Genomic DNA, 12,882 nt, shown 5'->3' with positions numbered 1-12,882 from the left:
CTTCCTGGGTACCAGGCACACATGTGGTATACAGACATACATGCAGGCAACACACACACACACACACACACACACACACACACACACACACATTTAAATAAATACAATTAAGACAACTTGTCTACCTTATTTTCCTCCACATAGTCTTCTCTCTCTCTCTCTCTCTCTCTCTCTCTTTCTCTCATTTTTGTGGCCTAACAACCCATCCTCCTATGCAAGCCCGCTTGCACCAAAGCAATGACAGTAAGTTGAAACACAGCCGGGTTCCCACGACTGTGGGAACTTTCAGCAAGTTGCTAATGTCTCTGTTTACTTTTCTCAGTCTGGAAAATGAAGAGGAGGAGAATATTTACTTATGTCTCCATTCGCTTTCTATCACTGTGGCAAAGACCTGGCCAGAAGCTTATAAACCCTGATCGCAGTTCATCACTAGGGGAAGCCAAGGCAGGAACTAAAGCAGACCTCAGAGGGATGCTGCTTATGGCCCTCCTGCCAGGCTTGTGTTTAAGCTACCTTATTTATGTCTATGAGTACACTGTGGCTGTCTTCAGACACACCACAAGAGGGCATCGGATCCCGTGACAGATGGTTGTGAGCCACCATGTGGTTGCTGGGATTTGAACTCGGGACCTCTAGGAAGAGCAGTCAGTGCCCTCAACCATTGAGCCGTCTCTCCAGCCCCTCAGCTATCTCCCAGGGCCATAGGGATGTCTCTGCCCACGGTAGGATGAACCATCTTTCATCAATCGACAATCGAGAAAACGTCCCATGGACTTGCCAACGTGCCGATCCAGTGTGAGCATTTTCTTAACTGAGGTTTCCTTTTCCCAGATGGTCCCAGCTTATAGTGAGTTGACAAAAACTAACCAGCACAATTGTCCCCTTGTAAAATTGTCACACAAACATCCTAATCAAACCGATCTCATATTAATCTCACTATATTAAACAAACTCTTAGAAGTCCCCTTGTCTTTAAAATTCTCAACATTTTAAAAGAGTCCAAGTTCTCTTTTTAAAAAACCTAATGGCTCCGTCAGGAGTGGTGGCACAAGCCTTTAATCCTAATACTTGGGAGACAGAGACAGGCGGATCTCAGAGGTTGATGCCAGCCTGGTGGTCCACAGAGCCAGTTCCAGGACAGTCAGAACTATAAAAAGAAATCCTTTCTCAAAAGAAAAAAAAATAAATCTGATGTCTCTTTGAAAGTCTAAATGCACTCAACTGTGGGCTTCGGTAAAACCAGAAACAAGTTAAATATCTTTTATTCCAAGAAGGAAAAACCAGGACACAATTACAATAAAAGCTAAACAAAACCAATATCCAGTAGTCTAAATCAAATCCTGTAGTTCAATATACAGCATCCGGGATTCCCAAGCTTCAGGGCTCCAATCACTCCATCTCTGCCATGTGAAATGCAAACAGTTTGGCTCATAGACTCGGGTCTGTTCTACTCAACAGCTGTGTCTGTCCTTGGTGACCACCCGACAACCTCGGCTCCTCCAACATGCTGGGGTCTTCCCTGAAACCGAGGCTGTTCCTTTACTAATGGTCTCTTCTCTTTTCAGGGACAACCACTCTGCAATGTGGTGGCAAGCCTCAACCTCTCTCCCTGGTCTTTCCAGTCCTGGGGTTTCCACTGCAAATAAGGCTTCACCTTCCTTCCCCGGTGGCTTCTTTTGGACTCTCTGTAGGGACTCTAATCCTACCACACAGTGCCAAGTCCCAGATACATCCTATGACTCCTACAATCTTGAAGGTTTTTTTTTTTTTTTTTTTTTTTTTTTTTTAATGAACCTAAACCAATGCAACCTGGGAGACTCTCACGGATTATCAAGTTTACTGCCAGCATAAGATAACGTGTCCTGGCCCCATCTGGACCACAGGTCTGTGTGTTGACCCCAAGAAAATATTCAGAGATTTCAGCACAGTCGCGTTGTTCTCTTCTTAATAACAGTCGATCTCATAGCCTCAGCTGACCCCAGTAAGGCTTCTGGGACCCTGGCATCTTGCTAATCATAGCTGACTGTTCAACCACAGCTGACCAGTCTAAATTTGGATTAGAAACCACAGGTTTCTAATCCAAATATACCATACATGGTCCCATCTTAGGGTTTCTGTTGCTGTGATAAAACACCATGGCCATAAACAACTTGGGGAGGAGAGTGTTGAGTTAATGTCGTTTACATCGCTAAGGTCATGCTCTGTTGCTGAGCCAGGTTGGGGCAGGAACCTGAAAGCAGGGGCTAGTTAGTGCAGAGGCTGTGGAGGAGTGCTGCTGACTGGCTTGCTCCTCACTTGTTTAGCCTGATTTCATAGTGTCCTCAGGACTACCTGCCCACCAGTGGCACTACTCGCAACAGACTGTCTCCTCCCGTAGACTTGCCTACAATCAGATCTTTTGGAAGAATTTTCTTAACTCAGAGTCCCTCTTCCAAGATGCCCCTAGCTTGCTTCGGATTCACACAAATCAACCGGAGTAGGCCCTGATAAGTCTTTGCTTCACTGTGAAACCTCACAGACCAGGCCTCCATCATCTGCAGAGCTCCCACAGAACGACAGCCCATCCAGCTTTGAGTACCCAATGGCATTTCAGCTGAAAAATCTCAAACCCTCCTGAACAACATGGTTTGGGATTGCTAGAGTTGTATGCCTCTTCTTGGCGTGGTTTGCATATTAAGCTTTGCCTTTTACTGAGATTTTGTTATTTGGTAAACAAATATCCCACGAAAGAGGAAAGGTGGGGCCGGGCGTGGTGGCGCACACCTTTAATCCCAGCACTTGGGAGGCAGAGGCAGGCGAATTTCTGAGTTTGAGGCCAGCCTGGTCTACAAAGTGAGNAGATGAGAGAGGGGAGAGAGGAGAGAGAGGGGGAGAGAGGGGAGAGAGAGAGAAGAGAGAAAAGATGAATGAGAATGCAAAGGCCAGAAGAGGCAATCTTGGGTGCTTGAGTTGCAAGCAGTAAAAAGACATGCAAACAGAGAAACAAACAAAAAAAAAAAAAAAAAAAAAAAAGAGGAAAGGTGGGAGATCTATTCTTTGGGGGTGGAGCCAACATCTCAAGGCTCATGAGATCTGCCTCTCACGCACTAGGAAGTTATCTGTCTCATTCCATAAAACCAATTCCATTTATCCCTCTCCCTCTGCTCCAAGTGCTAGCCATCCCACACGGGAACACGTTTACTTCTCTTCTTGGTTCCTGCACTGGCCATGTGTGCTCAGAGGCCAGATGAGAAACTGACCATATGGCCTCAGTTGCTGGTGGGACTAAAGACAACCCTGGACAGCTGAAGATTCAGTATCGGTTGAAAGTTGAAAACCTGTCCCAGCTAAAATAATAATGATAATAATTGGATAATTTTAAACAACTAATGTAAATTCATTGTACCAAGTGGTAAGTTTCATAGGGACATTTAAAATGTTTTTGAACCGTCTTCTAGTCTACAGAATGACGTTTGAGTTAAGTTTATTCTGCCCTGAGACCATATTCACCCCGTTACCCTCTCTTCTCCCTCCTTCCCACTTCAGCTCTCTGCTTCTCCCTTCCTCTTCCCAAATAGTCTCTACTCTACTTGTGTGTGTGTGGTGTGTGTGTTTATATGTGTGTATGTGCATATGTGGTTGTGTGTGTATGTTGTGGTGTGTGTATGTGTGTGTGGTTTGTATGTTGTGGTGTGTGTGTATTGTGTGTGCGTGTGGTGTGTGTGTTGTGGTGTGTGTGTACATGGTTATGTGTGTGTGGTGTGGTGTGTGTGTGTGTGTTAAATCTAGGAAATGTTTGTCTTCCTGGATCAGGCTTATATTTCATAGCACAACCATCTCCAATTACATCCATTTTCCTCCAAATGAATAATTATACTTTCTTTGTGGCTGAATAAAACTCTTCGATGGGTGAGGTAGAAAGTGGAATAGGAGAATTCATTTTTTCTTTTGCAGCTTCGCTCATGGAGAAAGTGTTCTCATGAAACATGGAAGGCCCCCGCCCATTCTTCTTCCTTAAGCATCTTCCAGAAGCCTGTTTGAAAATGTGGGGTGGTGGTGATGGCATGTGTGCAGGCAGGTGGGGACAGGGTGGAGTGGGTCACTGTTTCAGGGACCGCCTCTAGATTTGATTGATCACATGAATAAGCTTTTGTTAGTGAAAAAGGAAGATATATGTATATTTGTAGGTATGTGTGTATATATGTTATATGTTACATATATGCTACATATATGATATATCATACATACATACATACCATACACATACCCTCCTGACTGCAAATACCCTATGTATGGTTCAAATGTATGTGTCCACACCTCTGTGTGTTTCCTAGTCCCTGCAAAGATCATAATGTCACAGTGGAAGGACCATGGTCTAGGGTGAAAAGTCTGAGCTCATGTCTGGGATTTGAAAACCCACCAATCCCTGGGCTCGCCCCAAGCTCAGGACTTAAAATCCCATCAATTCCCACTCTGGATACCTCCACCCTGAAAAACGCCAACCCCAAGAAACTCTATATAAAGCCTGCCTCCTGCTCAGTTCTTTGCCGATTCTCAACTGAGCGGAAGCAGCCACTTTCTCGTGTCTTTCCCAGCAAATCCGTGCGAGGTCTGATGTGCAGTATTTGGTATTCTGTGGCTCCCAACTGTCAGGACACTTCTCCCCTCCCCTCAGAGCTGTAACAGGTACATTGGGAAAACCTTCCCCTTCAGAGCTGTAACATTTACAGGCGGGAGGGAGAGTGATTTCTCTCCCCCCCCCCCGACCCCCACATCCGTTGTGCAGCGTTGGACTTCATTCTGTTTTGCTGACCTGCGTTACATCACTGTGGGATGTCCATCAGAGAGACCCTCAGCCTCGGGCTCTAAAATGCTGCCAGTTAGAACCACAAGAGAGGCACATCCTCTAATGTCCACCAGGTGGCGACCAAGCTTCAGGAGAACCAAACAGGGTGGGCCAGGGGCCACAGGATGGAGGCCAGCTGTCACTTATTAACCCAGCTGGAGATGTGGGAGGGGAAGCTGATTCAGACAGCTGTGAGGAGGCTGCTGGGGCAAGGGGAAAATCACACGGTTCCAGGAAAAAAAAACAAAAAACAGCAAAGGGATGTAATAATTTTCCTCAATCAAAATCAAACACCTCTTGCTGTAACTAAGGGGAGGGTGGTGGGGGAGGGAGGTGCTGAATGGCAGGATGGGACACTGATCAAAATCGCTCCCAGAGAGTCTAAGCAAGAAGACATTCTTGAATTCTATTGTCCAGTGCTGCGGGAACTGGGACGTGACAGCGGTCTTCTCAGGCCTTGCCCAATCAATCGGTTCCTTTCGCCTTTTATCCACCCCCCTCCCCCAACCGCTGCTACATTCCTTGGGACAGTCCATTTTATTCTGTAATAGTTGCAGTCATATTTCACTGAGCTCTGAATTAAAGGATACGAACCCTGCGAGGGGAACAGGCTCGCTCCTGGAGCTCCTGCCCAGGTCCCATTTGTGTAAAGGCTCCTGACGTGGACACGCTTCCGTCTCCGTTTCTCACCCAGCAGCCTGTCTGGAAGGGGCTGGACACGTGACTTCTGTTTTAGCTTTGTCATGGGTTCCAGAAATCGGATTTTGGTGGTTAAGAGAGAACCACACAACTGAGGTCCTTCATGGCTCTCCAGTCACTGAAACGGCCTTTGGGAATAAATACAGGTGTCTAGAGTGGGCGGCTTCAGTCTTTGTGCCTACCTACCCTCCCTCTTCTTGTAGCCTTTCCCACGCCAGAAGCACAGGTACAGCCTTGCCAACCTCAGCCTAGGCGAGTGTGCTAGAAAGCTTTTGTGTATATAGGACATGGGGATCTCGGTTCAGCCGACCAAACCACACAGGTTGGAACAGACATGAGTTGATTTATTTCCTAGATATTCAGGTCCCTTTGAACTTTGCTTCCTGGACCCTGTTTAAAGCACCTGTGTGGCTCTGGGTCATCACAACATTCCTGGGAGTCTGGACGGTGCGACCAAAGCTGAGGGACCTGCCAGAGCTCAGCTGTGAGCCTCTGGCATCCTCTGGGAAATCTGAAGGCCTGCTGGCTGATTCGTACAATCGTGACACAGGAGCAGCACCTGACCAACAAACGGACACCCTGTGCAGAGCAAGCTGGGCAGATCATTAGGTATTTTATTATGAGGAAAGGAGGCGTCACTAACACACTGAGATTTTAGTAGGGCACGATTTTAAACTCCGAGTCGTAATTCTAGAGAGCCACAGCATCTGGTTGCAATAGAAATGTGATTTCTGTTGTCTTTAACAATAAGTGGGAAAGAGATGTCTGTTCTAAGCTCCTTCTTTGAGGATTCTCAAGGAACGAGGCTTCTATTGGCCTGGGTCATTGGCTTCCTCTCTGGGGTGCAAAAGCCCATACACAACATTTCTCCATGGTGCAGATAAGACACTTTCTCCCTGACTAACCAGCCCACATAATTCTTTTTCTGTCTTTGTAACTGGCTATGACTTACTGCTCTACTCACCTGCGAGTAACTCCCGCATGATGCCTCCCTTCACACTGGCTGCTGCTGTTCTCTCTCTCTCTCTCTCTCTCTCTCTCTCTCTCTCTCTCTCTCTGCCTTCCCTTGACGTTTCTTCATTTTCTCTGTAGGGGATGCTTACAGTGCTCCCTGAGAACACTGCTGTGAATTCATTGTGCATTTTTGGATTCTCCAGCTTCACAACCCCTGAAACATGAGCATAGATCATTTTGCAAGAAACTGCCTTAATGGAAAAAGAGTCCCTTAAGGAAAGTTGGTGGCCAGTGGAGGAATCTATGTTACATAATAACGACATGTGGGAATGTGGGCAGTAGGTGGCGCTCTCTTAGCAAAGTGAACGTGACTCACTTGGCACCCAGGTCAGAGGACATGCCTTCTCTGTCTTGCTGCTGCAGAACCGGCACAGGCTCTAGCTTTCACACAGTGCACAGACCCTACGTGCTTCTGTCTTTTACAACTTTGGATGCAACGTTTATTTCATGGTTTCATTTAGAAATGTTAATCTGGGGTTGCATACACAGTGGTGGGCAGGAAACCATGAAGTGCTCCTTCTGTGTTTTGTTACATAGATTTTTTTTTTTCTGGAATCTATTTGCAAACCCTTAAGTATGCGTAAATGTGTCTGTGTATGTACGCACACATGTGCCCTCAAAGTCAAGAAGGGAGCAACGGATTGCTTTCAGCCGGAGTCACAGGTGGTAGTGAGCTGCCCGACGTGGGTGCTGGGAACCGAACTCGGGACTCTTCTGGAAGTGCAGTATGCATTCTTAACCACGGAGTCACATCTCCAGCCTCCTTTTCTGGAATCCAGTGCTGCGCCTTGAAAGGTCCAGGTGCATCTGTGTATGTGTGTGTTGGAGTGGATGTGGGTATGTCTGCCTCTCTCCTGAATCCTGCATTTACAAACTAGCAAACTTCTCGTGGGGATTTTAAACCAAAAGCCTTTCAGCCGGGACAGAGATGTGGCAGTTCTCATGATGACGTCTGTACGTGTGTGCCTGTGTATTTGGGTGTTAATGTGTGTTCATATGTGCCTGGGTGTGTGTATGTGTGTGTATGTGTGTGTATGTGTGTGTGTGTGTGCGTGTATGTATACATATGTGTGTGTGTGCACACATGTTCCTGTGTGCCTTGGTCAATCTGTGGGTCTGTGTATGAATTCATGTGTGCATTAGAATCTGTAGGCATGCTAGTTGGTGAAAGGGAGACGTGTCTCTCTGAATGCAAGCAGGCAGAGGGCCAGATCTGCATGCTATGGAATTCAGCTCAGAGTTCCTACTATTATGCTGCTGTCAAGGCTCCCAAGAGGCCCCACTGAAGTGGGCCAAAGTTCAGTGTTCTTTGGATCTTTGCATTCTTGAGCACAAGAGCCCCAGCCTCTACTGGTGTCCATGTTGGTGTCCAAGACGTCCATGTTGCCTTGTTATGCTATGCAAATCCCTCTGGCCCAACACTCCTTAGTGCAACTCAAGGGGCTGAACCCTTCTGCCCGTCCTTTCTCTGATACCTGACTCTAATCCAAAGGATGTCCCATCCTAGACGCCTCTCCTCTTCCCTCTACTGAACTCCGCTCTTCTTTGGAGACTCCCTGGAGACCGCATCCACATCTCCTGTGGATTCCTTCCCCGGAAGAACTTTAAATAATGAGCCATGAAATTGGGATAGGCGTGTGGTGTTTCTCACACAAGTGGTGGAAGATGGCACTTGAGCAGGAACGGAACTCAAGGGATGGGACTTTGCATGCCCCACTCTGCCCTTCCGCTAGGAAGAACGGAGAAGCAGAAATAGACTTTAAGCTTAGATCTAACAGACTGAAAGTACTTAAAACTACGGATGTCAGACCACAGACTCTTTTATCTTGTCTTCCCAACGAAGGGCCCACATAGTCTCTCACTCCATAAAAACTCAACGCTGCATGTGGGTCCTAAAGGGTCTGTTGCTGGTTGTTGTTTGAATGTGAAATGTCTCCCATAGGCCCGTGTACCAAAACCCTCTGCCCCCAGTTGATGGTGCTATTTGGGAAGATTATAGAACTTTTAGGAGGTGGAACCTGGCTGGAGGAAAGAGGTCACTGTGGGAGGGCTTTGAGTTCTCATAGCCTGATCCCACTTCCTGTTCTTCACTTCTAGACAGCTGAGGCGGTTTGATGGGCTGGCCTTGTGCTCCTACAGCCGTGCTCTCCCCGCCATGATGGGCTGTATTCCGAAGGGTAAGCCCAAACAAAACTTTCCTCCTGTAAGTTGCTTTCATCCATGTGTCTTGCTACGGCAATGAGAAATTAACTGAGACACTGTCCTTACTGACACTGTTCCTTTGAGATGACACTCTCATGTGGGACGCATGCTTACTCTTGGATTTGGAGCATGGTGAGTTCTAACATGGAAGCAGTTTTAATAAATATCTGTATTTTTTGAGAGACACACATACAAAAAACCTCACAGGCATAAATTCACAATCTAATTCTTGGTGGTGGGGGTGGAGGAATCTGCGAATTTGCTTATCAAAGTAAAATGTGGCTGGGAACACGGAAGAGCCAGGTACTTTTTCTCCTTCCAAGTGGCTACAAGACACACAAATCAGACCACAGAAACTCTGAATGTATATTGGCCTAGGACCTTAGAAGGCTGGGAAGGGTTAGAACATAGCAATGCAGAGGGCACACCAAGGGCTGTCACCAACACAGTCACAACGAAGTCACGAGGACAAAATAAAAATGTACATGATACACAACTATTAAATCTATTCTACAACGCACAGAGAGTACCCGGTTAAAGCTGTTACGTGTAAGACAGACGTCGGGCTCTGAGCTCAGTGCCGTAGACCAAGTTTGTCAATGATCGGAGAAAAATATGTACATATACATGCATGGCTTTCGAAACGCTGAACAAATGAGCCTACAGTGCGTATCTGACAGATCGTGAGAGATGAACCTTTCTTGAATCTTACAGAGTGGCTGTCATCCGTGCTCCGCATGTTCACCCTGCTTTGCTCAGACCTTGACATACAAAGGTTCATGCCTGTCCTTGTCATGAGAACTGTGTCTCCTTGGATGCATTGCTTGCAAATATTATTATCCAGCCAGAAGCACCCTCATGCCGACCCCTCCTTCCCACTTTCTTTCCTACTTTCCTTCCTATCTCTTTTATCCTTTTAGCCAGGGAAAGATCAGGAATTCACTAACTAAATCCCCCATGACTTCATTTCATTTTGGTTTTGAGCCATATATTTTCATTCTCAGAGCTGTGGCAGATGAGTGGCCATATTAGATCACAACTGTGGATACCTTAAAATGTACTCCCTAATGTTTTCTACATTATCCTTCCTTCCTTCCTTCCTTCCTTCCTTCCTTCCTTCCTTCCTTCCTTCCTTCCTTCCTCCCTCCCTCCCTTCCATTCTATCATCCTTCCTCCTTCCTGCTTTTCTTCCTCATTTCTCCATCTTTCCTTCCTTCCTTGAAGTCACTGAACTCCCGGATACTAGCTTTTTACTTACTGTTTCAATCAGCTCTTATCTTGGTAGCCAATGGTGTGAGTGTGTGTTTGGGAGGGGATATAAAAATCTCCTCAAAATTCTATTTTACACTACATAGAGAAAAGTTGAGCCTTGTGGGGAAGGTTCTTTTAAATACTATACATATTTGGCATTACACATGGGATAGGGCTGGGAGCAAAAATAAACATGGCCTTGGCTTTTAGTCTGTCTTTACAAAAAGAAAGCATCTTCTCTATGGAAAGAGTCTCTTCAGCGTCTGCTCCCAGAAGTCTGCAGAGGGAGAGCACGTTACCCTTAGATTTGGATGGGTCCCTTTTCTTGCCACGGACCCTGTTTCGGAGAGGTCCTGTGGATTTGGCTTTGTCTGGTCCTAGTTGAGCAGTGAGTAAGCACTAGAGGAATTTTCCAGGGATGAACTGGTTGTCTCTGGGGTGGAAACGTTATATGTTCCTGCAAAGGAAACCAAAACAAAACACCATCTCAGCCTCTAAGACAACCGGGTAGGCACTTTGAAGGACAAACATCATCTAAGGAGCGAAGATGAGCTCCAGCGGAGCAGCCATGCCTGGAAACCAACCCACGCCTGCCCTTTTCCCTAACCCAACGTGCCGGAGAACAAACCACGGAAGTGCTGTCCTCGAGCATGCGCAGCAGCCACCAAGCGCTAACTACACCACACACCGGCAGTCAGATTGTCACCCCGGGCAAGATCTCAATGTAGGAAGTCTCTCCATAGGCCCCCACATGCAGGGACCTGGGGACTTCTACACAAGGAAAACTTTCTGGTCCCCTTGCTTATTTTGACTTGGGGACATCCTTAGGAAGGAACAGACCATTGAGCGGAAGGTTCATAAAGGGAAGAAAAGGAAAGCGAAGATTCACTATGAGGAAGGAAGAGGCAGGATGCAAAGAAAGAGGGACAGACACTGACAGAAATCCCGAGGACCAGCACAGCAAGGAGGGGTGGTTGGCGTGACTGCTCAGCCGTAGGTGGGCAGACAGCAGGCACTGTGCACTGTGTTTGAGGAAGATCAAGAGGGGAGGGTTGAAATGACTGCTACCCTACCATCGGGATGATGAACTGCCACTGCTAACAAGATTTCCATCATTGCCTTGGGGGACCTTTGGGGCTGCTGACAACATAAACCAAAGTTACAATAATTAGCCCCCACCCACCCAAAAAATGATCCACAGCAAGGCTGTACTGATGGCCCACATAAGACTACCCAGCAGCAGTGACCTGGAATCTCAGGCCCTGATACCCCAGGAACAAGGCCCACATCCCAACTTAGACCTGGATCATTCTCCAAAAAAAGAGCATATTCTAGTAGCCTGATATTTTGCAAAGTTTAGATTCGGTGGGTTATTTCGTAACTTCTCCTCACTTCCTTGGAAATGCTGAATACCTATATGCAGTGCAATAGTTTTGATGCTCCAAAGACTCGATCATTTCATATTTAGGTCATTTTTGTGACTTTCAAAGTGAAAAGGGACAATACCCTAGTCTCTTGAGTGCTCCCCCAAATGGAAGCAGGGAGCACTATATCCAGTGGAGGTTTAGTCTCCACAGACTTCGCAGAGTGGTCAGACTCAGATATATTTGATATCCAGGGTATGGTAGCCAGGGTCTGGAAGTGGACCAGTCTAAGTTTGCATTTGTGAGACCTATCTGGTTTTAAAGAGATGAAAGGATGTCTGGGAGGTGACTCAATGATGGACTGCTTGCTTAGCATGCTGGAGAACCTGGGTTGGATCCTGAACACTGAAAATAATGAAAAGAACAGAGTTTGGGCGCTCATTTTCTTGTGGGAGGAGCCATGTGGGAGGGAATGATGGCCATTCCCTGTTGAGGGGCAGTGTAACAGGTCTGCTCTATCGGGTGATGTACTGAAACTGTCCTGTCAGGGGCAGTGTTATGGGAGTTATGGGACTGTTCTGTAGGAAGCAGTAGCTGGGACTGGGATTTACAGTCTGATTAGCTAAGACCAGTTCTGAAGTCATTCATGCTATGTAGTTCCTATTTCCCATGTAGAACTTATTAGCGTCTAGTAAAACATCTAGGTTTCATGATACTGCGTTTATGTATGCCCAGTTTGTAAATGTAAAGCAAGCATGCTCCATAAGGGGGAAGAATGAGCCCGAGTTGAATCCATCCTACAATCAAAATTTCCATGCTTATTCTTCGTGGGACACAGAAAAGAATTCTGTGTTGGACAATCCCAGAAACTTGCAGGTACTGTTTATATCTGATAGACAGATGCCCGGAGCACATCGAGATTCCTAGCATCTTTGTGACTTAACGTTAATTGACCATTTAGAGTCGCTGTCTCTCTTTAGCAACCTCCCGGTTGCTTGTGAAAGTATAAGTCCCAATATTCAATATCTACCACACAGTAGTTTAGGTCTCTGCCATGAAGTGGGGAATGGAGGCAGGAGTAGGTCAGGGCCAGTAAGATCTGGTTCACCCAGGAGCATCTAGGAGTCACTACATACCTGTTTTACCAAAAAGATTATTAAATCTTCGGGATATCGGAGAACTCATTGAAAACACAGGGGTTGATGAACCTATGGACGTTGACTAGAAGGGAGAGAGAGAAAAGATGATCACAGAGCAAGCTTTTAGAGATCGAGGCTGCTTTGACCTCTTGGAGGGTTTGACTTGCTGCTGTCTGGTGGCAGCTGTATTCTAAATGCTGTCTCGTCAAGTGAAGGCCAGGTTATGGAATGCTCTGGGCTGGAGACAGAGCTTACAAATATATGTAAGTTGTGATCTCCCTCCCTCCCACTTACCCAATCCCCCATCTATTCTTTCATCCCTCCTTCCCTCCCCTCCTCTCTCCCTCTTTCTCTCCTGCCCTTCCTTTTTTCCTTCCCTCTCTCTCTTT

General features: G+C 46.5%; 1 protein-coding gene across 4 annotated transcripts in view; it reads right to left on the bottom strand.

The window, feature by feature from the left end:
* Nucleotides 1-7,614: 7,614 nt before the first annotated feature.
* Nucleotides 7,615-12,882, bottom strand: part of Adgrf5 (adhesion G protein-coupled receptor F5) — a 99,401-nt gene continuing 94,133 nt past the window's right edge. For 3 of the 4 annotated variants that reach the window (XM_029531248.1, XM_029531246.1, XM_021217836.2), the window contains 2 exons: nucleotides 12,491-12,575; nucleotides 7,616-10,447 (listed from right to left, as the gene is read on the bottom strand). In XM_029531248.1, the coding sequence (XP_029387108.1) occupies nucleotides 10,368-10,447; nucleotides 12,491-12,575 (165 nt within the window). In that variant the 3' untranslated portion in view covers nucleotides 7,616-10,367. Of the gene's footprint in view, nucleotides 10,448-11,063; nucleotides 11,131-12,490; nucleotides 12,576-12,882 lie in introns of all 4 variants that reach the window. The other variant, XM_029531247.1, reaches the window with a different exon arrangement.

Source organism: Mus pahari, chromosome 18, assembly GCF_900095145.1.
Source record: "Mus pahari chromosome 18, PAHARI_EIJ_v1.1, whole genome shotgun sequence".
NCBI classification, from domain to species: Eukaryota; Metazoa; Chordata; class Mammalia; order Rodentia; family Muridae; genus Mus; species Mus pahari.
Note: the sequence above shows the minus strand (reverse complement) of the source record. Positions and strands in the feature narration are given on the sequence as shown.